The 23712-nt window shown below is 40.4% G+C and overlaps 1 protein-coding gene across 1 annotated transcript in view; it reads right to left on the reverse strand.

Annotated features, from left to right (window-relative positions):
• ak5 (adenylate kinase 5) overlaps positions 1-23712 on the reverse strand; it is a 52669-nt gene that overhangs the window by 4777 nt on the left and 24180 nt on the right. The window contains exons 7-11 of the mRNA XM_076097291.1: positions 22180-22270; positions 18313-18386; positions 10557-10602; positions 9082-9126; positions 2339-2502 (exon numbers count right to left, since the gene is read on the reverse strand). Coding sequence (XP_075953406.1) covers positions 2339-2502; positions 9082-9126; positions 10557-10602; positions 18313-18386; positions 22180-22270 — 420 coding nt within the window. The remainder of the gene's footprint in view (positions 1-2338; positions 2503-9081; positions 9127-10556; positions 10603-18312; positions 18387-22179; positions 22271-23712) is intronic.

A 23712-nucleotide genomic window follows, 5' to 3' on the forward strand; every position in this document is an offset into this window, starting at 1 on the left:
ATTTAGTGTTAAAGTAGTTTTTGTAATGTGTCTGCACTTCGCTAATCCCGTCTTTCCTTTAAATCAATATCTCCGTCTCTCTCTGTAACTCACTCACTCACACAACACAACATTAGCGTTTGGCGGTGACGATGTTGGTGAACACCTGGGACATGACCTTAATATGCTGTAAGAAGCTTAGACAGCTGAGCCTTGAACGCCTTAAGGCTTCTCCACTTAGATGCAGAAAGTTAATGTTAATCTGTGTTTCGGTGTGTCTTTCAAAATCTGTTCAATGCTCCACTTTTTAAATCTTGAAATAATGGAAAGCCTGAAGAGTTTAATGTTTGTATTGTTTGTGTTCTTCCCAAACCCTTTTGTCCAACATGTGAATTTGTATCTTGTTTTTAAAGAGTCGGAGAGAGACTTTTGAAGAAAAGACATCAGTAGTAATGTTGACGAGTGTTTTTTAAACACTAAATCTGTAGTTAATTACGAACCAATGATCAACACGCACATGACAAATGAACATGTGTATATAGTTGATGCATCGGTTTGAAGTGTCGGAAATCGTGATTAGGAAATGCATAAAGGTGCCATCTGTTGAAAGTTAAACCGTCTCCCATGTTTATTATTTTCTCAGTTTAAAACACACCTAGATAAAGAATATCTTCAACCAAAAGAGGAACGTAAAAAAAACAACTTGTATCTCAAAGCAAAAATATGCAATATGCAGACAATATCTGTTATATTCTGTAATGTGCGGGAAAAAAATATGAATGTGCATTTTTCTCTTTGCTAGTAAATGCACTACAACCATTCTTCTCTTGAATTTCATATTAATGTTACATGCAGCTGCAAATCGTCTCCTTGTGGCAGATATCCTCAGTCCTTTTTAATATTTCTCCACTGCTTCACATTCAATTTTCCAGTTGAAGGGTTTCGTCTCGTCTGCTTCTTTTCTCTTGATTTACTGACAACGGTTCAACTGTCTGCAGCTTGTGTCTCGTTTAGTGCCGATCTGAATGTGGACAGAAATCTGCACATTGTGACATTTCACTATTTATTCATTTCCAATTATTTTCTGATTTGTGACATGAATAATTTGGTCTTAGAAATGTCATGAAGTTGTGTAAAATGCCCATCGCAATTTTGTAAATCTCATGTGACATCTTGAATAACAGAAAAGTGAATATCATAAGGTTTTGCACTATTGCATTGGACAAAAAGTAGCAAAACATCACATTTTTTAAGCTGAACCCAGCAGAAATGTGGCATTTTATCCTTCAATTTTTTTTAATTTAAACGATAATAATTATAACTGAAAACGTATGAGAAGTCATTAGGCGCTATCCTCTTGGGACCCTGAATGTCAGCAGAAAATGTCACGGAGATCCCTTCGTTAATTGACTGTTGAACACACAGACGTTGCCATGCCTTGAGAAAATGTCTGATAATTAATGCTGAACACAGCAGACTCACCTCCACTGTGTACAGCTGCTGCTAAATCCTACTGCATTGATATCATTTATTGGATTTCCGTCCTGTACATTTTTAAAGTCCCCCTTCACTGTGTGGAATGATGTAAGCGCAGAGTTTAGCTGTAGACGCCTGTTTGGAGTCTTGTATCTGGTTTGCACACTCTCCGTGCCAGCTCTGTATGCAGTATGCAGTCTCTGTGAAAGCCATCATGAGCAGTCTCAGCAACATAATCCCTCTTCTATTTATTTCATTAGGCCTTTAGCAGGAATATACGAATACTTTATATAGTATACAACTTTAGAGCTGTGGTTTTACATGGAGAGAATTGTTTTTGTTATGAAATAAAAGTCTGAAAGATCTTGTTTTCTTGGGGTATTATCTTGTTCACTCAACCCACTGCTCACTGCTCCCAGAGATCGGCTGTCAGGCAAACAGTGTAGGTGTCTCTGTGACATCTTTATTCTTTTCTTTATGTTCAGACATGCTGCCACTTTCTAATAACTGCTACTCCTTCATATCTTGATTTCAAAACAAACCACTTTTTCTGAGTCTGTTCTTTTCTAAACTCGTGCTTTGATGTATTGAAGACTGTAATTTTAGAGTGAAATCTATTTTCATAGTGCTGTCTGCCTGATTACAGCTTAATTGTTCCTCTTGCACTGCAAAACTACTTTGAGTCACAGGGCGTAAAAAAATAAGACTTTAACGTACTTTTTTTATTTTTGTCTTGTTCTCAACCGCAACGATGGAGAAGTGTGAAATTGCTACCGCTCTGATTTGTGCCTCTAACTGGCTTTTTCTCCAGGCCACCATGGCTCATGGGTAGTGTAGTATTTACTTTACTTATTTACTTTAATAATGTAAACGCCCCACTCACCTCTGGCAGCTGCTCTCCTCTCTCCAGGACGTCCCGCAGGTGACGCCCTCTGTCGCTGTGAGACTGCAGCTCGTTACAAAGCAGGTCACCCAGGGCGACGTGACGCAGGCCGAACCTCTCCTCCATCCGCTCACACTGGAGAGATTTCCCTGAGCCTGGACCACCTGAGAGAACACACACACACACACACACACACACACACACACACACACACACACACACACAGGCATACAAAGATTCAAGCAGGGCTCAGTCCATCTTCACAGCCAAGTAGTCGCTGAGTAATGACGAGGAGGGAATTGAGAGGTGAAAGAAGAGGATGTGAGTATTCATACGCACCAATCTCAGATATCGGGCTGATATACCGACTCAAATATCAGGATCTGATAATGGTGACTAGCGCAGATCTATTCAATTCAGTTCTCTGTTTATATGCTACATACATTATATACTGGAATTTAAATTCCTGTTCAAGATTTGACAAATTTGGTGACGGTGCAGAGTTATAGAGACAGGATATAAAAAAGAAACAGATATCAGGTGGGTAGGCGAGTTGTGTGTATGTGCATATTACAGGTCTGATTCATTGCTGAGAGTCAAGTTATTACAGATCATTATCTCCTCCACTGTAACTGAATTTACCTGCACCGCCGCCTTGGTTCAACAACACACACACACACACACACACACTCGTAACCTTAACCAGGGAAGTGGTACCTATAGGTACATATTTGAGGTACTTTACTTTTATATTGTTTCATGCCACTTTATACTTCTATATCACTCTTCACTTCACACTTTCATTGGCCGGCTGTGCAGAGGTGAGAAAGGAGGCAGGGTTTAAACTTCTCTCGACACAATTGTTTCTGTCCCTTTTCATGTGAACGAGGGTTCAGTAGTGAAGTTGGGTTGTTATTTCTTGGTCTCAAGTCTACATTGAACCTTTTTTCCTGGGGAAAAAAGCTGTGAGTAGATTGGTTGTTCTTAGTGATTATAAATCAAGTGTATTTGAGGAGCTCCAGGACAAGCATCTACGTACATCGCTCTGCTGCTTCAGGAGGAGAGACTAAAAATAACCTTCGTTCTCCCCTTATCTAAAGATGAAAGCATCTCCCGCCTCTCTGACACGTGACCTAAGCTTAACCTAAAGTCCAGCTAAAGTCACCAAGCAGGCCTTTAAAACAAAATTTCTGGTCCTCACAAAGATGGACGTACAACACACACACACACACACACACACACACACACACACACACACACACACACACACAGAGGCAGCACAAGAAGAACAACACACTACTTTTCTAATCAGTCCCCATTTAGCAATTACATCTTAGCTGATTTCCTTTAGAATATTAAAAAATCTCAACTTTCTCAGCAGTCTGAGGTCTGTAGGTGTTTTTATAGCAGGTTAACTGTATTACATGGCCATGAAGCTTTGTTCAGTAGACAGTCGTGATTTATCATAACCAGCCTTTGGCACAGTAATAAAACTCAGGACGTGCTTCACATTCATCAGTATTCTCAGTGTTGCTGCTCTCCTCCAAAAACAAACGTCTGCATCACTATTTCCTCCGAGAGCAGGGACTGATGAGCGGGGCTATGCTCACCTGACCGGGGAATAGAAGTCAGAAAATAGAAGTGGGTGAAATTATGGATTCATTCATTGTACATTCAGCACATGTTCCCTGACTGTATACATTTCACCAACACACCCCCGAGCCTACTCACTAGAAGTATTCCTCTGCTGCTTCATGCCTCTGTCAGGAAGTAAAATAATGACCCACCCGGGCTGAAGCTAAAACCCTGAGGAACTTGTTAGGGACTCTCTTGGATAGTCGGGTCAAACTCAAACCTGCTGCATTAACTGGTTCTGTGGGTAAAGATGGTTCCCTCTCCCTGAGACCATTTGGATTTTAGATTAACTCGCCTTGACGGACGAAAGCTTTAGACGAGATGAAGTGAATTAATAATGCCTATGTGCTGTCTTATACCGTACGAAACTGCCGCTGCTTTTCATTTGAGTTAATGTTCTCCACTTAGATTAAATTATTTATATACTGTGTACACAGGATTATGTTTCATGTTCAGGAACAGTGGGATCTTTACAGCATCACTTAAACCCGAAATAACAGATTTCTTTGGCCACTTTGTGGCGCAGTGGAAACAAATTGTGATCACGCCACTGAATTCTTTCAAGTTTATATGGAGAAGTTAAGTCGCTTATTTACACATCCAGCATGTCACAGAGCAACATTATCACTAATTTAGAGTTGTGTATTCGGCCACCTGTTGAATATAAATACAATATTCACTCTCCTTTTAACTCTGTTTTTCATCTAACTCCTGATGAAAACCTTGAACTCTTTAGCTGCTAAATGTTCACCAAACTTTATCTGCTGTTTGGTGCTGAGCAGGTCGTGTTTTTAGAGCTTTTTCTCTGAAGATGGCAACAGCCGAAAATAACATTATGAGAGCAGTGAGTTGATCAAAACAGTAAAGTTGGGGGCTGGACAGCTAAACAATTAGCTGAAACTCACTATAAAGCTTGGTAAATCTGACGAGAGCTGCAGATTTGGGTGATAATTCTCTGTAGTTTTATCACGTCTTCATTGCTACTGGTTGATCTCAGAGCAGTATTTGATACTGTTGATCATGGTTTGGTATTCGGTATCCGCTGATACTCAAAGCTCAGGTATCGGGACTGAAGAAGTTGAAATGGCGCATCACCAGTTAAAATATCACCCCAAGTATCTGAAAAGCATCAAATAGGACTCGTTTTATCTGGTGTACCTCAAGACTCCATCTTGGGTCTTCTTCTCTTTCATTATGTGAAGTAATTCAGAATTATAGGTTCCATTTTTATTGCTATGCTGATGACTCACATTTCTACATCCCAATTCAAACCAGTAAATCCATCAACAAATCTTCACCCTCACCTTTCTGAATATCTTCAAACGTTTTAATGTTAAACACGGATGAAACTGAAACGCTCCTTGCGGGACTTTCCAAACACATTTATTTAACATCAAGAGAAAGAAAAAAAACTGTTCTTAGCTGTATTCCCAGCAGATGATTGAGTCTGCTGTGAAGATATTATTCTTTTCCATTGTCACCATCCACTAAGCAGAAGAGATTTTTTACCACCAGTGGGAACCAATGTGCTTGGAGCTGAGAGCCACAGACCATCAGAAAGCGCTGAGAGAAGGACAAATGAATTGTTGGTTTTGGTCTTTCTATTTGATTTGTTAACAGTGGGAAACACCAGCCTTTTATCCTTTAACACGAGGCTGTGGTGGTGGCTGCTTGTTAATGACAGTCTTGGTTTTCATTAAAAGCCACCAAAGTCCAAAATTGTCATTGTGTCAATACAAAACAATATTAAAACTGAAGATGAAAAGCAATATTACCTCTCACCAACAGCAGGGTTTTCAATATTCAAATGCAAGTCTGATTACTAAAAGAAGGAAATCGAAATGAGGAAGATGGAAGTGAGGGAGAGCAGTGGGACATGAAGGAGAGACGATGAAAAAAAGGCTGAAAGCCGAGACACCAGTGAAACCTCACATTAGCATTTCCCTCAGGCGCCATCTCCACTTTCTTTGTGAAGCACCGCTGCAGAACACTGCTTCAACTTTTCCATCAGTTCTTATTGTCGGGGAGGGTTTGGATGGAGAAACCCACATCAAGTAAAACCACCTTTAAACTCCTCTCTCCCAACTCCCAGCAGTTTTGAGAACATAGCTTTCCTAGTATTTGAAAATAAAAGAGAATATTTTTTATTAATTTTAATAAGGAATGTCATAATTTAGACATCTTTTTAATTGAATCCTGATGTACTGTTGATCAGAACACCAACAGTCCGGCAATAGCAAACAGCCAGAACCAGCTGTGCATGGAGAAAGAAGAGTAAAAGTAAAAAGTGGGTGATCTTGTTTCCCACGAGTCAATTAAAGCGACGCGCCCAACTGCGGCTGCAATCAGACTCTACTGTCAACAGCTGACAGCAAGAGATACTCATGCAGCAGCAACCAGAAAGTTAACAGCGTCTTCATTTCTTTTATAGATTTTCAGTGTTGGTGTAACATCTGTTCAACCAATTCTTTGTTTATTTTCCTTCAACTCCAATTTGAGTATTTGTCCGATTTACAGTCTGTGACCTGGCATCAGAACTCTTATACAATTCTGCTATTTTCTGTTTTCCCCAACATATTACAAAGACGGTCTGATGCTCTCTCTCTCGACAGCATTTCACAGGGCAGGTAGATGGGTGTGTAAAGTATCTCTGAGCACTTCGTCTTCACCAGAGAAAAAGAGTCCGTCAGATAAAACCCCCCCGAAGCTGCAGCGTCAGCAGCAGTCTAGAGCAGGTTTGGAAAAGAGCGAGAGCCAGAGACGAGGGGACATTAACTTTACATTTATAAGAGATGAGTCCTCATGAGTGAGTCCTCTTGGGACAGGTTTTTCAAAGTCAGCATCACGTGTGACCCGGCTGGAAAGACCACCTGTCCTATGAGGGGACACAAAACTGATTCCCCCCCCCCCCCCCAGGCAGGATTCAGTTTATGTAATACACAAACTACTTCACCACCAGATAATGAATCATCATAGGTGAATAGCTGAGTCAGTTTTTAGTTGCACTACATAATTTAGTCCTTGTTGTTTCCTTGTTGCGACACATTTATAACTTGGCTTTTGCGAGTGCTCTTGAAAAATGTAAAATGCTATAAAAAAAGCAGTATCAAAGGTTCATATGCTTGACTAAATATTCTGATAGGGAAGATGCATTTAGCGCAAACATCGCCGAAACGGACACCGTTTTATGATTTTCATACATTATTGTGTCCAGTTTTCCCCGAATAGTGGAGTGGCAGGGCTGGTTTAAAAATAATAGGCTCGCTTATTACTCTTTTAACGAGAGGAGAGGAGTGGTCCACTGGAAATAAAATAAATGGGCTCTTTCTGATTATTTGACCCTAGAATTGAATTTGGGCAAAAAGGTATTCCCTCGCTTGAAGGAATGAAATATGATATACATCAGGCGATGAAAGATAGATGAACATACCCCTCAGCAAAAACCTTCAGAATATAGATGGGAATGAAACTGGAACGTTTGGTGTATCTAAGTGCTACTGAAGTGGAGATTTGTGGCTCAGGTTATGAGGGGAAAACCCATAAAATTCCGTACATTTTGAAAACACAACGGGTGAATAGGGTCAAAAAACAACAACTAATCATGTTTTCTTACTAGTCTGACAGAAGACATTTTATAGAAACTAAATAGCCCAAAATCTCAAAAATGACCCACTGCCAGAAAACATTATGGTTGGCCATATTGCGATAAAATTTCCATTAATTGCTCCGCACTAATGTTCATTCATGGAGATAACGGCACAGTGCAACAACAGCAGTCAAACGTTACAGCAGGAGAAACTGATGCTGTGATGAGAGCTGGAGACAGTTTCCTTCTTTCTTTCTTTCTGGCGAGTCTCTCTTTCTGTTTAAACACACTGAAGGTATAAAACAATTTGCTGCAAGCGGAATAAAAAATGTATATGTTAGCCAACGTGGCCAACCTTTCATTATGTGGTATAAAATCTGCTCAGGAGACGCATGCAAGTGAAGGTGACGATTGTTATATATGCAGTTGGCATTTTCCTCCAATTATCTGCTCCTGCTGAGGGAACGCTCCGGCTCTAACTCAACCTCTGTTTCTCAAACATGCAGACAAACTGGTGTTAGCACAGATCACTGGGGATTTGTCATGTTGGTTCTCATGGAGAGGGGCTTAAACACAAATACACATAGCCGTGTGGAAGAGAGAACCGATGACATTTTAATGACAGTATTTTTAGTATTTTCCTGTGGTAGCAAAGTGATCGTTGGGTAATGGAGACTCTGCGTGTCCCAGATGTCTTATTAACCTTTACCTCGAGTCCTGTCTTCGATTAGCAGATTGAGCCAAACGGCTTCAACGGTGCGGAATAATAATTGATCACAAAAAACATCCACTCTGCCTCCAGAGGGTGGAAATAAATAAGTATATTTTCCCATCTGCTGCACCGGAACAGAACTTTGAAGCTGTTGTGTTTGTGTATTTACATTTCGTAACGCTGAAGATTATAATGTTTTTTTGCCTTCAATAAGCAGAGTAAGCCACACTGTTTCAATGCCATAATAATTGATCACAAAAAACACCACTCTAAAACGAAATGACTTGTCTAATTGTTTCGGTGTGTGTATGTATGTGTATGTGTATCATCTTTAAAATAACAGATGAATAAGTCCATAATAAATATACCCATTAGTAAAACTGTAAATCTACGAAACATATACGCTGACAACTATAAATACTCTTTTCAACACTTATTTTAATGTCTTTTGTGAGTGAAGTTCTTAATGAGTACTTGTAGTGGCGTATTTAACATTTTCCACCTTCTATTCTCTTCATGTAATAATCAGTGTCTTGGTTTCTACTGATGAGCAGTGTTGAAACGAGCCGTGAAATTCCACAGGAGAATACTTTTTACGCTGAAACTTTTTAAATTACTTAATTAACTTTTCCTTCAGTCGTCTGAAACGAACAGAACATCTGTCGTTTCCCCTGAACGCAGCTTTTCATCAGAGCTACAACAGTCAGTTTAGTTCACTTGAAAGATGCAGAAAAATGTCAGAGCAGCTGATGGGTATTATTTTGTGAGTGAGTGAGTGAGTGAGAGAGAGGTGTGTCTACATGTACGTACCCATCATGAAGATGACCTTTGGTTTCTTCTGTCCTGTACAATAACCTGTCAGAAGAAAGAAAATCTGAGTTTAACATGCGGTGCAGCATACCGTACACACACACACACACACACACACACTGATGCACACACAGAAATAATTTATACATTATTTTTTTTTTTACTTCTCTGCTGGCCGAGACAAAGCAGCCAGGAGGACAGAAGGTTGAATGACTGATACTGTCGGATGTCTGTGTTCTTCATTTTTTCATAAACTTCATACAGAAATGTTTTGTTAATGTTCATTTTATTAACATTTTACATTTGTTTCCAGTGAGATATTAATGACTTTATGTAGTGACTTTGTCGTTGTAAACATAACTGTTGCTGCTCTATCTAGTCATGTAGAAGAGCAGAGTATTGATAAGAGTTGCTTCTTGTTGTATTCTAAATATACCTATCCCTCTCTGAAAAGGAGGGGTGAGCAGAGGGGCATTTAGTTGTTTGCAATCTGCAACTCACCACTAGATGCCACGAAGTCTTACACAGTGTTCCTTTAAATTACAGTCTGTTTTTCAGGTTCTGTTCATCTTTGAAAGTGATGAGCAGCAGTAGTTTGTTTTGAATAAACCAAAGTTGTGTCTTGATTACATATACAAACACATGTACATACACAAAATAAACACAGTATGCACTGTGTCCTGAATACCAGGGACGTGATCGGACGCTTTGAATGCAAAGGTGCATTCCCTCTGAATAACTTCTCTGTTGTTACAGTTCTTACACTGTATAATTTAGCAATTGCATTTGTCTTTAGTAACAAAAAGTAATGTTATGCAAGATGTGGATTGGAAGGTGTCGTTAAAGATCACCAGTGACCAACATCAGAGCTTCATTTGGAGACAAGTGTGTAGGAGAGCGAAGAATTTGTCGCTGTATAATAAACATGTATTTCACAGTTATGGAAAACAGATTTGTACGTTGTATTTGTAAAGTAATGGTTTCCAATGAAATATATATATATAGAATATTGAATGTATTTCATGTTATAAACACTGCTCTTGCAAATATCCTCCTCCTCTCTGTCCTCTGCAGGGGGATGTTAGCGTAGCGACAGCTAGCTGACGAGATAAACATCAGGTGCAACAGAATCAACAGACAAGCCCTCCTCCCCCTCCATTATACAATCAATACTGTTGATGCAGAGCAACGCTGATAAAAACACACACAGGCTGCAGGGAGGAGAAGTTAATTCAGGCTTCTGGTGCATAACAGTTACATGACACGCTTAGCATTTACTGAGATGAAACTGTGTGTTTGTGTGTGTGTGTGTGTGTGTGTGAGATAAAATGCTGATTGGAGTCTGCTTCTGGTTAATGAAAGAAGGCAGATGAGGACAAATATGTAGCTGCTGATTAAAGCTTTGGTGATAAGTTGCGATGTCACCTGCAGGTCACAGAGGAAAGACAATAGTTTGAATCATTTCATCAACTCACTGTCTGTGGTTCCTTCAGCATACCCGATATCTTCCTCCTCTTCGACCTGTGTCGGTGGAGACAACATTTGTATTATAATCTATAGTATACTTCTCAAATGCATCTTTATTTCTTCTTTTTCAATAGGTTGTGTCATCAATGTGCGTTTGCCGACCATTCAATGCGTAGTTGATTAAAACTTGAGATAAAAGAAGAGACAAAAGTTTGTGGACGCTATTAGTCATGTAATCGGTTAGTCAACGGAAAGAAAAATACATGAATCGCCAAATATTTTAATATCCAATTAACCGATAAAAGTCATTTTTCATGTTTGTTCCAGCCTCTAAATTGTGAGGATTTACTTCTTGGGTTTTGGATTGTTGGTCTGACAGAAGAAGGGAATTTTCTACTCTTATACAACACCAATAATAAGATTATTTGAGAAAATAACTGGCAGGTTAATCAATAATTAAATGGATTGCAGCTCTCTTGGACACACATGTTGTTGTCTCACCCGCTACATATATTTCCATCAGATAGCTTTAGCCCCTAAAAACTCTTTTCCATCTCTTTACTGCAAAACATTACTAACAAACAACAATTTCTGAGCCATGTTTTCCTCTTTTTGGTCGCCAATTGGTGCCACTGATCAGCAGATGTCACTGAGTGTTACCAAGGAAACATGGCTCTTAGTTTGCCTTTTAGGGTTTAAAATAATCTGTCTAACTTGCATGAGAATAATCTAAGAATAAAACTAAGGCTAGGTCAACACCACAGACCAGTCTAAAATACTATCCCCTGGCTTTGTGCACTGAAACTGTTGTTGCAGCATCAAGACCAACACTGGGTGTCCACATACTTGTGGCCATATAACGTTGTTGAAAAGAGTCAATGGATCAAAAGACAAGGAACTGTTTAAAATATATACACAAAAAAAAAACACAGGAAAGAGAGAAAAGACGAAAAAGATGAAAGAGCATTTGAGGGAGTAAGTGCCGAGTAAACCCTCAGTCTCCCCGGAGCCAACACGAGGTCGGAGCCCGGAGGAGGACAGAAACCGTCAGCAGCCTCATTCACTGCATCACGATCACAAACACTTAACCGAGTCAAAGCGGGGCAGAGATAATTGGCTGAAAGATATTTTTCCACTTTCTGCTTCGAGAGAATTAAATGATTCATTCGATTCAAGCGCACATCAACTGATTCAGATGTTTGAGACCGTTATCAAAAATAAATCTCTCCCTGAAGCCTCATTGCTGCAGGTTTCCATGGTTATCCTTTCTCAGCTTTCGGGCCGTCTGCTTCTTTCGGGGCTCAGATGACCAGCGAATAACTCAAGTGCGTCATTAAGACAACGCCACAGTCTGGTGACACCAGAAAAAGACAAGCATACAAACAGCCTGCAGAGGTGATATTAATAATGCTGATAATGAATGATTACACTGCTGATCTTTGTGAAGGACTGAGGAGGAGAACATCCACAGCCGTGACAGAGATAAAGCAGGAATCATTTTAATAAAGGGAGGAAAATCATGCCCTGAATTAAGTTATTAAGTAATCTGATCCCTCTCATGATTCAAATCGCTATAATATAAATATTCATAACTGTGTTTTAATCAGTATATAATCACCTTAAATAAATAAATATTATTTATATTAACAGTGGATCAAATGATTATGGGAGATGTGAAAGGAGTCGCTCGTAGGGAGAATTTTCACCGGGATCTCTGAATCAATGATTGTTGCTTTAAACAAAGCTGCCTTTAGAACACATCTTTGACATATTATCACCACGTAATGTTGATATGGTGAATGTGTTAGCACACAGTTGCTTATTTACTCTTTACTGCAGCAGATATGGAGAAACGTAAGCATTCATTTGGAGTCGTGTTTGTGTCCACGGTCCTAGACCATATCAAATGGGGGGGGGGCCGGGCCCCAGGCTGGAGCCACTTGCAATTTCAGGGGCACCAAATAGATTAGGCACCGCTGATACATTCACACCCCGATAGGTTTGTAAACGCTCCACTATGTTCACCAGCTGCTAACTTTGTCACAGGTGGTGTGTAGCCTACAGACCATTTATGAGAGATTGTTCACACAGTAAAGCGGCGAGCTGTAAAACCAAAACAAAGAGCTGAAAGACGTCTGCAGAGTTGGCAGATAACTCTCTGTTGGTTCACTGCGACCAAATTCTTTCACATTTCACATTTGACCTCTTGCAGCTTTAAACTTAAGTGCTGTCTCATTTCTATTCAAATATTGCAGAAAGGCTTGTAAATTGAAATGTTAATGGATCTTTTAAAAGGCAAACGGATGTCTGGACGGATCAGTCATGCAAGCACCAAGTTGTGGGAGTACAGAGGGAATGTAAAAAGACTCAGATGTCGTCATTGTGTTTTAATTTAGAAAAAAACTGGAACAAACCTGCATTATCCAACACAAACTTACATTCTCATGATGTTTGTTGGCAGTAGAAAACGATTCAAATTGTGCAACACATTTACAAAAGTCTCGTTACAAACATAAAATGAGCATCTGTTGTGTCTACTAGGTGGGTCTCTCAGGCATGCAGCTATTAAAAAGTGTCTGAACGAGACATTTGAGTGAAAAACCTCTGATGTGCACTATAAATATAGCGTGAGATTAGCGTCTGCCGGAGAAAAACATGTAGCTGTTAACCGTGACGACTGAGCTCCCCTAACCTTAACGAAGTAGTCGGTGTAACCCAAATCATGATGTTTCCAAAACACAAACCAAGTTGTTTTTGTGCCTAACTCAAAAAAAATCCTGTTGGCCCATCATAAAACTGATCAATCGTTCAACAGTGATGTGTAATAATTTTAGAGGCACAGACAAAATACATTCAGTAAACACATCTACGTGTCGTTCTACAGGGCGACATGACAAAGAAATATGAATTCAACCTTTTGATTTGGAGGACTGTGTGTGTAGTAAAATACTTAAATGACAAGAAGGAAGATCCTCTAAATGTAGCGTTAGAATGAATCTTACTAATGCTGCGTTACATGACGAGCGACACAGCAACAAGCTACACGTCATTTTTTAATGAAAGCCGGTGACATAAAGCTAAAACTGACGCTCTACATGTGCCGTTCTGTGACGGGCGTAAAGCGCTACAAATCAAAGTTGAGCTGGTCTCAGAACACCACTTCTACAGACGGAGGTTAGCAGCTCTCGACCACCGATTGTTCTTCTACTGACTTCTAATGTTTGGGATTTAGACACGTGGCCGTTTGCAGAGGGCTCAGTGTAAAGTGGAACTACAGTTACATTCAGTAGAGGATAACAGCAGAGACACAGAATGAAGTGAAGCAGAGCTCTGAGAGTGTTGAATAAATGGCGTCAGTGTGGGGGAGTGCTGGGTGCCAACGACGAGCCAGCTTGGCATGTGGGTACACCAACTGGTCTGATGACTCAGAGAGAGAGAGAGAAACACATGCACAGCACGCCTTGCCAACACGTAATGGAGACAAAATATGTATGTAAATACACACACACGCACAAACACACACATAAACCCTCTGTAAAAGAAGATTGTTCTTCTCAATTCCTGTGAAACTGATGCTGTATGTTGATAATGAGCGATGGACACGTGTACGGGACCAAAATTTTGGACGGACCAACATTTTCATCCCTAAAAGATTTGATGAACTGTAGATTAAATTACCGGAAGTTTTCGACTAAACCAGCAAACTAAAATACCTGTAAAAATAAATGTACTTGATGCAACAATCCAGTAATCCACAAAGCGTGTGTACACGTGAAAATAATGGCCTAAATGTGTTGCTAGTGTGATGGTCAGGGCTTTAATGGTTCCTCCACAGGGGACCATGAATTTTCTCAGCAAATATCATGACTGCCCTTTTTTGGGAATTTTAGGTAAAATGTGTAAAACGTTGATAGTTTTCCCTGAGTTTGCCATTAGGGGTGAAAAATCAATAGTATGAACATTTAGGGATCAATTAAGATCAGATGGTGACCATAATAGTCATGATTAGTTTTCTGTTTGACATAAACATCAAACTGGATTTTACAGTTGGTGGAGAATATATTTGAAGTACATAAAATACTCTGTTACACGTAAAAGTCCTGCGTTGAAAATGTTTTTTACGGTAAAAGTAGAAGTATGGGTATAATCAGGAAAATGCACTTAAAGTATTAAAAGTAGAAGGATGTCCCCTGTGACTGAAATACTATTATATATTAAATTAGATTATTATCACTCATGCATTACTGTAAAAGCAGGATTTTACTGTTGTAGAAGCTCATTTTAAACTATTAACTAATGATTATTTTCATTATGGATTATGCTCCATTATTCTCCGTTAATCGATTGATTGTGTGGTTTGAAAATATTCAGAAAATAGTAAGAAATGCTGTTGCAAAGCTCTATGTTTTGTAAGTAAACCTCCTAATTTGTAAAGCAACTAAAGATGTCCAAGATTAGTGAAGTAGAAATTACAATAATTCCTTTTTAAATTTAGTGGAGTAAAAGCATAAAATGCCCAAAAAATGAAAAGATTCAAGTTTGTACCTCAAATTTGTACTTAAATACAGTAGTTAAGGAAAGGAGTTAATGGATCCTCTGATCTATGAATGTCTGTAGGTTACAAAGAAAACCATCCGACATGTTGTTGAGACTGACATGATCACGACTAGAGCGCCGTTCTCTTGTGTGGCTAAAAAGCCCACTGACGTCTAATGGAGCACGACGATGACGATGCTGTCAGCAGCACAAGTTGCCTCTCGATCTTCACGTCTGCTCATAATCCCTTCGCGTCAGACTCTCCTGGTGAGTCACCTGTCTGAGCTGATCAAATAAGCTGCGGCTGTCAGCCTCAACTCATTACTTTCAAACCTCAGGACCACAACATCAAACTGTCACGTCCGTCAAAAGGCATTCGGAGACGCTCTGGTGGGCTGAAGAGTGCTCGTCATCCTCATCATCATCATGATCTTCATCATCTTTATACAGAGAGCAGCTGCATGACGCGCTGCACATTTCTGATGTGATGATGGAAGTTAGTTTGAAATGATCATCTTTGTGGCCTTAAATAGTGTTTCACTGGTAGAATGTAAATAAGTACATATTGTGTACAATTTTGACATACTTGTACTTTACTTGATTATTTCCATTTTATGCTACTTAATACCTCCTCTACTACAATTCAAAGGGAAATATTGTACTACATTTATTTGACACTTGTAGGTACTGTTACACTATATATATATATATATGATGCAGTACTATACTAATCTACCCAATAGTACTGTATACAACGTATCTAAAATTGGCACTACATTAAATGCTTCTACATGTATGTGTTAGTGTTAAAAACTAATTATCATATAATAATATAACACTGTGAAATGACCCATTCTGTATACTCAAGTGAAGTACCTCAAAATTGTACTTACTTACAATACTCGAGAAAATGTACTTAGTTACATTCCACCACTGAATTGCACTTTGAAATGGACTCAGACATACAACACACACCCACACCAGATGTTCTCTTATCAGGAATACATTGTAGGTGGAGAAAAACAAGAAATAATCGGAGGAAAATGTCCACGAGATTTTACTCCAGAGACTCAGAATAGCCGCTCTGCCTTTTCTGTGCATCGCCACGGTAGCAAATTCATCTCTGTTTCACATCCGAGGCCACAAATATGGGATGACAAGGCTGCATGGCGTCTTCGTTCCACTTCACAGGAAGGAGCGTGGCCACAGGAAGTGCTGCACAGGGACAGGAACTGCCTGTTTTTCCTCTCCTTGTCCTCTACAAGGTTTAAAGTATGGATGGATCAGGCGTTACGCTGGCACTGAATGTGTCTGATAATTATTGACCACTTTTCACCTACTCATTATTTAATCATTGTCACTTTAAGCTCACTGTTCTGTGGCATGACTAAGAGCCTTTTATTAGCTAATCACACCCAGCAGGATGTTGTGTTGTACCAAAGCACCCAGCAGTGAGAGTAAATCTGTTCATGAACAGGACTGGTGAAGATTAAACACTGTGACGAGCTCTGTGGACAATAGACACCACATATCAATGCAGGCTGAGAGGAAGAAGGTGAAACACTGCAGCCTTTGATTAGTTAACGCAACATCGAGCCACTCTTAATTAAAGTATGATGGTTCTGAACAGTGTTCCACCAATCTGGGCTCATATATTGTGCAATTAATCAGATCGTGTTTCTGTATTAAACAAAACAATCTGGTAATTTATTATAAAAAGTTGGCACTGTACGTTTATGCAAACCACGGATACGTTGAATCTCAATGCTTCTGAACCGAAATACAATTCCTATCAACATTTCCACATTTCTTCATAATACACGTAATCAGTGTTATAGTGTTTTAACAGCTTGTGGTGCTTTTGCTGCTTCGAAACTGCATTCTCAATTAGGTTTAGGTTTAGGCAACAAAACCACATGGATGGGTTGAGTAAAAGATCCTATTTTGGGTAAAAGAAGTGTTACTTTAGGACTCGCATGGGGACACAAACATCTGTCTCCTGGGTGAATGTCCTGTGTTTGATTCGTCTGTCCCCTCTGACCTCTGACCTCTTACTCTGACTTTGATTAGACGTATTTGATACAAACGTTATCCTGGAAAAAATACATTCCCGCAAAACTTAATTGACAATGCAGTTTTTTTTTTTTTACATTATTTGTCGGAGACCAGGCTGGTTCTGGTGTTAATAAAGAACAGAACAAGTATATATAAAATATTAAGTAGTTAGAGAGAGAGGTGAAGAAAATTATAGCAAAAGTTGCAGAGGTGGGCATTTTTACTCAACCACCACAGAATTACTGCCAGCAAAACACAACTGAGCGGCCGAAAGTAAACGATTATCACGAGCAGCTCCCAAGTGTGAATTCGATGCACTGTATGAATGTGAAGAGGTGTGCTGTGCTGAAAGAGAGAACATGCACCGAGACACCGATGCCTGGTTAGAAGACTGAGATATATTAAAGCCCCTCAGGCAGCAACACTCCCAAGCAAAGACGAAAACCTTGAGTTAGAATATTGAGTAGAAGAGAAGCGGAGAGATGCTGAAGATAAAGAGGAAGTGAGAGCTGAGCAATTTGTTTCCAGACACTCGGAGGATGGGAAATGAGACGGAGGTCAGGGTTACACTGCAGTGTGGAGGAACGATGCTCGTCTGCACCCTCGCCAAGCATTACACAACAACATGGTCCCTCTCTGGACTTCTCTGAATCACCGGCCTTCACTGTTTCACCGTTTGCCATTTTTTGATAAAAAAGATCTACCATTTAATGGTTTTGCAAATAAAAAGCAGGGAGAGAGTGAAAGCAGAGGATGTGGAAACGGGGGAAAATCTGTTTTTTTTTGTGGCGAGTGTGGCTGCATGCTTATGTAAACACAAAGTTAGAGTAATCTGAACATGTAATTTTCAGATAAAAAAATTACAGCAATTACAGAAAAATGATAATTTAATGGTTTGCCAGGTCTTGTGTGAAAAATCGTTTGATCAGATTTGTTCTTTAAATAGGTTTTATGTTCCTGTGTTTGTATAGCTGCTTCCAGTACTTCAAGACAACATTAAACACGACTGTATTAGAGACGTTTTTCATGTGGTAAACAAACGAACAAAAAAGAGAGTTTTTCTTTCTAAAAGTAAGGTATTGGTACCAAAACTGACGTTTAAAAAAAAATGAACAATAGGTATCGAAAATCATTAATCAACTTCCATATTCAAATATTAGAAATGGATCTTACCTCATCGTACTTGCAAGCAACATCTGCCAGGCTGCTGGTTTCACCCAGTAGACTGAGATCCAGCTCACTGGGACCTGAAGACAGAACAAACATCATCAAACTCTACTTTGTGATCGACTGGTGGTTGTTACAGCGTTTAACTCTTTCAAAGTGTGTTTTCAGTTTATGAAAGTTAATTGTAACATTTTTGGTCAGCTAAAAGTCACATTCAGCGTTCAGTTGCACTTAGCTCCTCCCTCTCAAGTCACATCTGGTTGCAAAAAGGCAAGTTAGCGACGGCCAAAATGCTGAATTCGAGGCTGAAAAAACGGCAGCAGTCTACAAACCAATGGGTGACGTCACGGTGACTACGTCCACTTCTTACAGCGGCGGCCATTAGCTAGCCAGTGGGACACGCATGACTTCATTCATGCTCATGTAGACATTACTCCATTATATCTTTACATAGATAATAGATCTTTGCTGCTAAATTAATGCTCTGAATGTCATGTCAAGAGCCTTTAAAATATGCACTGTGACCAAATCTCATTACAATAGTTTCCACTACAGCACGCAGTTCAGCAAACCTCCATATGTGAACATACAGTTGCACATCTGCATTTTTAAGGAAACAAAAATATTCAAATCAATGTTACTTTTGGCCCAATTAACACCTGAACCTAAACTTCCAAGTTGTCAGAAAGCAGTCGAGGGTGATGCTGTGATAAACTCTTAACACGCAGCACCTTCGTCTTCTCCCTCGGTGGAACTGGGTCGTGAATAACACTTCCCCTCGGCAGATTCTTTTTTTTCCTGCACGCCAGAGCTCCTTCTGCACTGAGAGCCGGGTTAGATTCTGCAAGAATGCAGCTTCAAACGTTCAGGCAGATCCCGGAGAGACGGCAGCTGTGCATTTCTTACATTCATTATGTTAAAAAAGAGTCAGGATGCACCTGATTTACACCTGCGTCCTCTCTGCAGTTCACAACTTCAGAGTCAGCAGCATGTCAGAGTGCAGAGGGGCTGAGGTTATGACAGTGTGGAGATCTTTGTTGCGTCAGGCGGCCGAGGCTGCAGTCGTCAGCAACACCTCAGTCTGGACCACATAAGTACAGACCGAGCAGGAGAGTGGCAGTTGTTTCCTCTCTGCTGGGGAACAATGTGGCGCTAGAAGCAGCAGATGCACTGGGAGGCAATTTCTCTTTAAGAGTTTGCCTTAACTACTGCTAGTCTATTTTTAAATTTCCTGCTCCTCATACTTTTCAACATCAGCCGATTGACGCAATCTCACCTGATCTCTGAGAGGGTGGAAGCTTGAGATTCACACGTGACTCACATTTACGTTTTTTTTTTTTTTCATGTGCATTTTGCACGTTTCATGATGCAAAAATAGACTTTTACAATTGCACCCCACTTATGCCTCCATGGAACTGCTACTGTGAGGCTCCATTACAGGAAATGTATGCAGGAGAACATCTTGACAAATGTACCGATGTCACGCTGCTCTTAAATGCATCTCAAAGTGCAGCTACATAACTGCTGTATGTACGTGGATTTGTGATGGGAAGCTCTCTCGATCTCTTGTTCAGTCATGCCCTAAATGAGGAAAAGATCAGTTTTCTATAAGGTTTTTCATTCCTACGGGATTAATGTATTACCTTTCCAACAATATAATGAGATTTGGCTACATGATCGTTTTAGTACAAATCAGTAAACATTGAGAGAAAGCACCGGCACTGACTGATGATTTCTCTTTTGCTTAATTACAGGATCAATTTTGCAGATTTTGCAGACTTTGTCCAGCTCAAGTGGTATATGGGTGGTAGAAGTATACAGTTTTTCACCGTCGCCATCTGTATTTCGGTGTCCTGCCATGAAGCGGACAGCTGTCAAGTAGGACGTAGCAATTTTGATGTGAATGTGAGACTGGGTCACATTATGTGTCTGGCCGTTATCGCTTAATGTACAAATTCTACAGAACAGCTGTGTAGTAATGATGCCACATCCAAACCGTCCTACCTGTCTGCTAACAGCTCTCTTCGGCTGCTCTCCTCTGATCAGAAAAACACTGAATCTAAAGAGATTTCCTCCTTCTGAACTATCTTTATGTGCCATATGTCGTCTCATGTTCTCTGCTCCTCCTCACACGAACCTCAGTTTCCTCCTAAATTAATCTGTCGTGGCTCAAAACAGTTCCCTTCATCACAAAATTCCTATTTTGGTGTAGAAGGCTTTTTAGAGTAAGAAACGAAATGGTTATTTGATTGGTTGTCACATAATAACCAATTCATAATGTATTCCACCCATTCCTACGCAGCTCCCTGCTGCTGCAAGTGTGCTCGAGCTGTGTGGCACAAACACAAAAACAAAAACAAGCCAAGTCAAGTTTATTTATAAAGCTCAAAAGCACATATTGTTCTTAGAGGGCTTTATAATCCGCGTTTGCGACGACCTCTCTCATTAAAGCTTCAACGCTGACCGGAAGGCAAAAACAAAAGATGATTAGAAAAAGCAACAAAGGAGCGATCCTTCCTGCATCCTTGCATTGAAGCTCACACTGGGCTTAGATGGATAGAGAGCTGAAATGAAACCAGAACTTCTGGGTTATGTTGCAGAAGCACACGGGACAAGTTTGCTTTTAGGAGCTTCTGCCAGAAATCTCCGTAGGTTTAGACCACAAACTGACTTGGTTCATTTTAGGAAAAGATAATGTTTTGGCTTCATAGGATCAGGACGATGATCCCGACCAACAAATAGTCAAAACCTCCTGTAAAACAGCGGATTGTTGTTTTGTGTTAATTAATGAGCTTTAATGGTGCAGGCTGACTTTGTTACTGCAGAAACACCTTCAGAGCGCCGACTGATCGCATCTTTTAAACGTGAGGTTGTCTCAGTCGGAGATGTGAATCCGTCTGGCACATTTCTTTTAAAAAGGTAAATTATCAGGTTTTACACCACACGTATACAGTCTCCATCGGACTGATGAACGACCGACTCTCACCCTGTTGATTCTGTATTTCTCACAAAGCCTGGCAAACCCTGCTTCACTGGTTGCTATGCCAGCTCTTGTGGTAACCAGGGAGCTGGTGGGTGATGTTGTTTCCCTCTGATTGTGTGTGTGGATTATTTTGGAGAAGCATTTGTACACTGAACACATGTAGCTCTTAAAAAGCTGTAAAACCAGTATATCTATTGCATCATATTTCATCATCATTTGGCTCGAAGCTGCTGTAGAATGCCCTTTACTAAATCACACACACACACACACACACACACACACACACACACACACACACACACACACACACACACACACACACACACACACACACACACACACACACACACACACACACACACACACACACACACACACACAATTCAATTCAATTCCCTACAATATCAGTGCCCTTGCAACTAAATGATGATTTAGGTTTTTTTATCAACCCGTCTACCTGAACTGTCACATTCAGCTCCGGGCAACGTGAGTTCCTCCAATCACTTCACAGGATGCAGATCATTTTAAATAGTTCAGAATATACTGTATAATTACCACGCTTTAGCAAGTGATTTTCACCCTCACAGCAAATAATAATAAATCGTACAAGAGAGACAGTTTTACAAAATAAAAGCATCAGTGAGTTTTGCATGTGGTACTGTAGTGTTACCAACAATGAACACAATTTACTGAACAGACTAAAAAGACAACTGTCTTTTCTTAAGACACATAAAAGCTTAAAAATTCCCGAGTGGGATATTTACTGAACAAAACGTGAAAATATCTTGAGCTTATTTCAGGCATCTAACCAAAAACCCATTCAGAACACACTGACTTCAATCTCTTGTTGTCTCACAGTTTTATGAAATAAGTTTTATGTTTTATCTCACCGGCTGCCGGCTCTTTGGAGGGAAACAGCTTATTGTCCAAAGTCATGCTGATGTCACAAAAGACCTCCTCCTCGTCTCGGTCAGCATCCAACTGAAAGGAGAAAAAAAAGAAAAAAAAAAAAAAACATCTTTTATACTCTTTTATATTTTTTTTCTTTTTGACCTTTAATTCTTTCTGCTTGACAGAAACGACAGATACAAGACGTAGGCAGAAGTCATGACCTGAAACCTAGAACATCACAAACACAAAGGGACATGCTCAGTCCCTTAAGACGCCGTGACATGAGATTCATTATAAGATCAAACGTAAGGAACGAGCTCTAATGCCGGGAGCTACACGCGCGGGGTCATTTTGTATTCAACTCCCACCGGAAGCTTTAATGACATTCGATTAATTAGCCTCCCTTTCAGATTATTCGGAGGCCGGCTGTCTTCCTTTGCACCAACAGTGCTCGATGATTGACCGTGAAGAATGTGGTTTGTGAGCGAGCTGGAAGCTGATTGAAGCAGACTTCTCCTCCTCCTCAATCTGCTCTTTGGCCGTGCCTCTGCTCCCATCAGGGAGGATGACAAGGCGACCTTGTGCATTCAGAGAACCGAATATACAGACGGGAGAGAATTGCTCTGTTTCCCTCTGCCTACAGGTGTGTGATTCTCAGCAGGGTTACTGCAAACTACACGGAGAAATGAAAGAGTGTCAGCTGTGGGAGTGGAGGTCAAATGGCGAAATGTAAGATAAGGATAACCCACAATCAACAATCAGCCTTCTCCTGGGGTTTCCATGGGAACAACCTAAAAAGAGGACACTCCTGCGCTTGAAGCCCTGCCACTCCACCTGTAGAGGAGCAGAGGGGAGGATTTCCCCGAAAACCCATAAGACCTCTCGACGCGTCTGGCAGGATGAGCAGAGAAAAGTGACCGACTGTTGTGACACTGCAGCGTTTTGCTAACCACAGAGAGGCTCTGTGTAGTTCATACAGAGGCTACCTGAGGCTCTTCAGAGAAAGTGTCACTTTTCAAGGACAGATGAGGAGTTTTTACCTTTTTGGAGAAAAGCTGAATGCAGCAGAACAGAGTGTTTATATTGGAAAGAAAAGGGCAACTGGCTTCATTTATTAGGCTAATAATCAAAACGAATACTGCATCCACGCCGAGCCGGCTGGAATCTGAAAATGTCGAGTCCACTGTCGAACTTTCAGGTCGTTTTGCAAAGTGTGAACATTTTACCCTCACTCGTGAATCCCCCCGAAGGTGGGAGTTGAAGACAGGGGCCTCAGCCAGATGTTTCAAGTTCACCCTCACCACACGCTTGGGTTTACCAGGTCTGTCCGGCAGCCTCCACCGCCATCTGATCCAACTCATCACCAGGTGGTGATGAGTTGACATCTTTGCTCCTCTCTTCACCCGAGTGTCCAAGACATATGGCCGCAGATCTGATGATACGACCACAAAGTCGACCATAGAACTTTGGCTCTTGGGTGTTCTGGTACCATGAACCACCCTATGCTCGAACATGGTGTATGTTAGGGCCAA

This window comes from Anarhichas minor, unplaced genomic scaffold (assembly GCF_050575085.1).
Source record: "Anarhichas minor isolate MPS153535 unplaced genomic scaffold, ASM5057508v1 ptg000024l, whole genome shotgun sequence".
Taxonomy (NCBI): domain Eukaryota; kingdom Metazoa; phylum Chordata; class Actinopteri; order Perciformes; family Anarhichadidae; genus Anarhichas; species Anarhichas minor.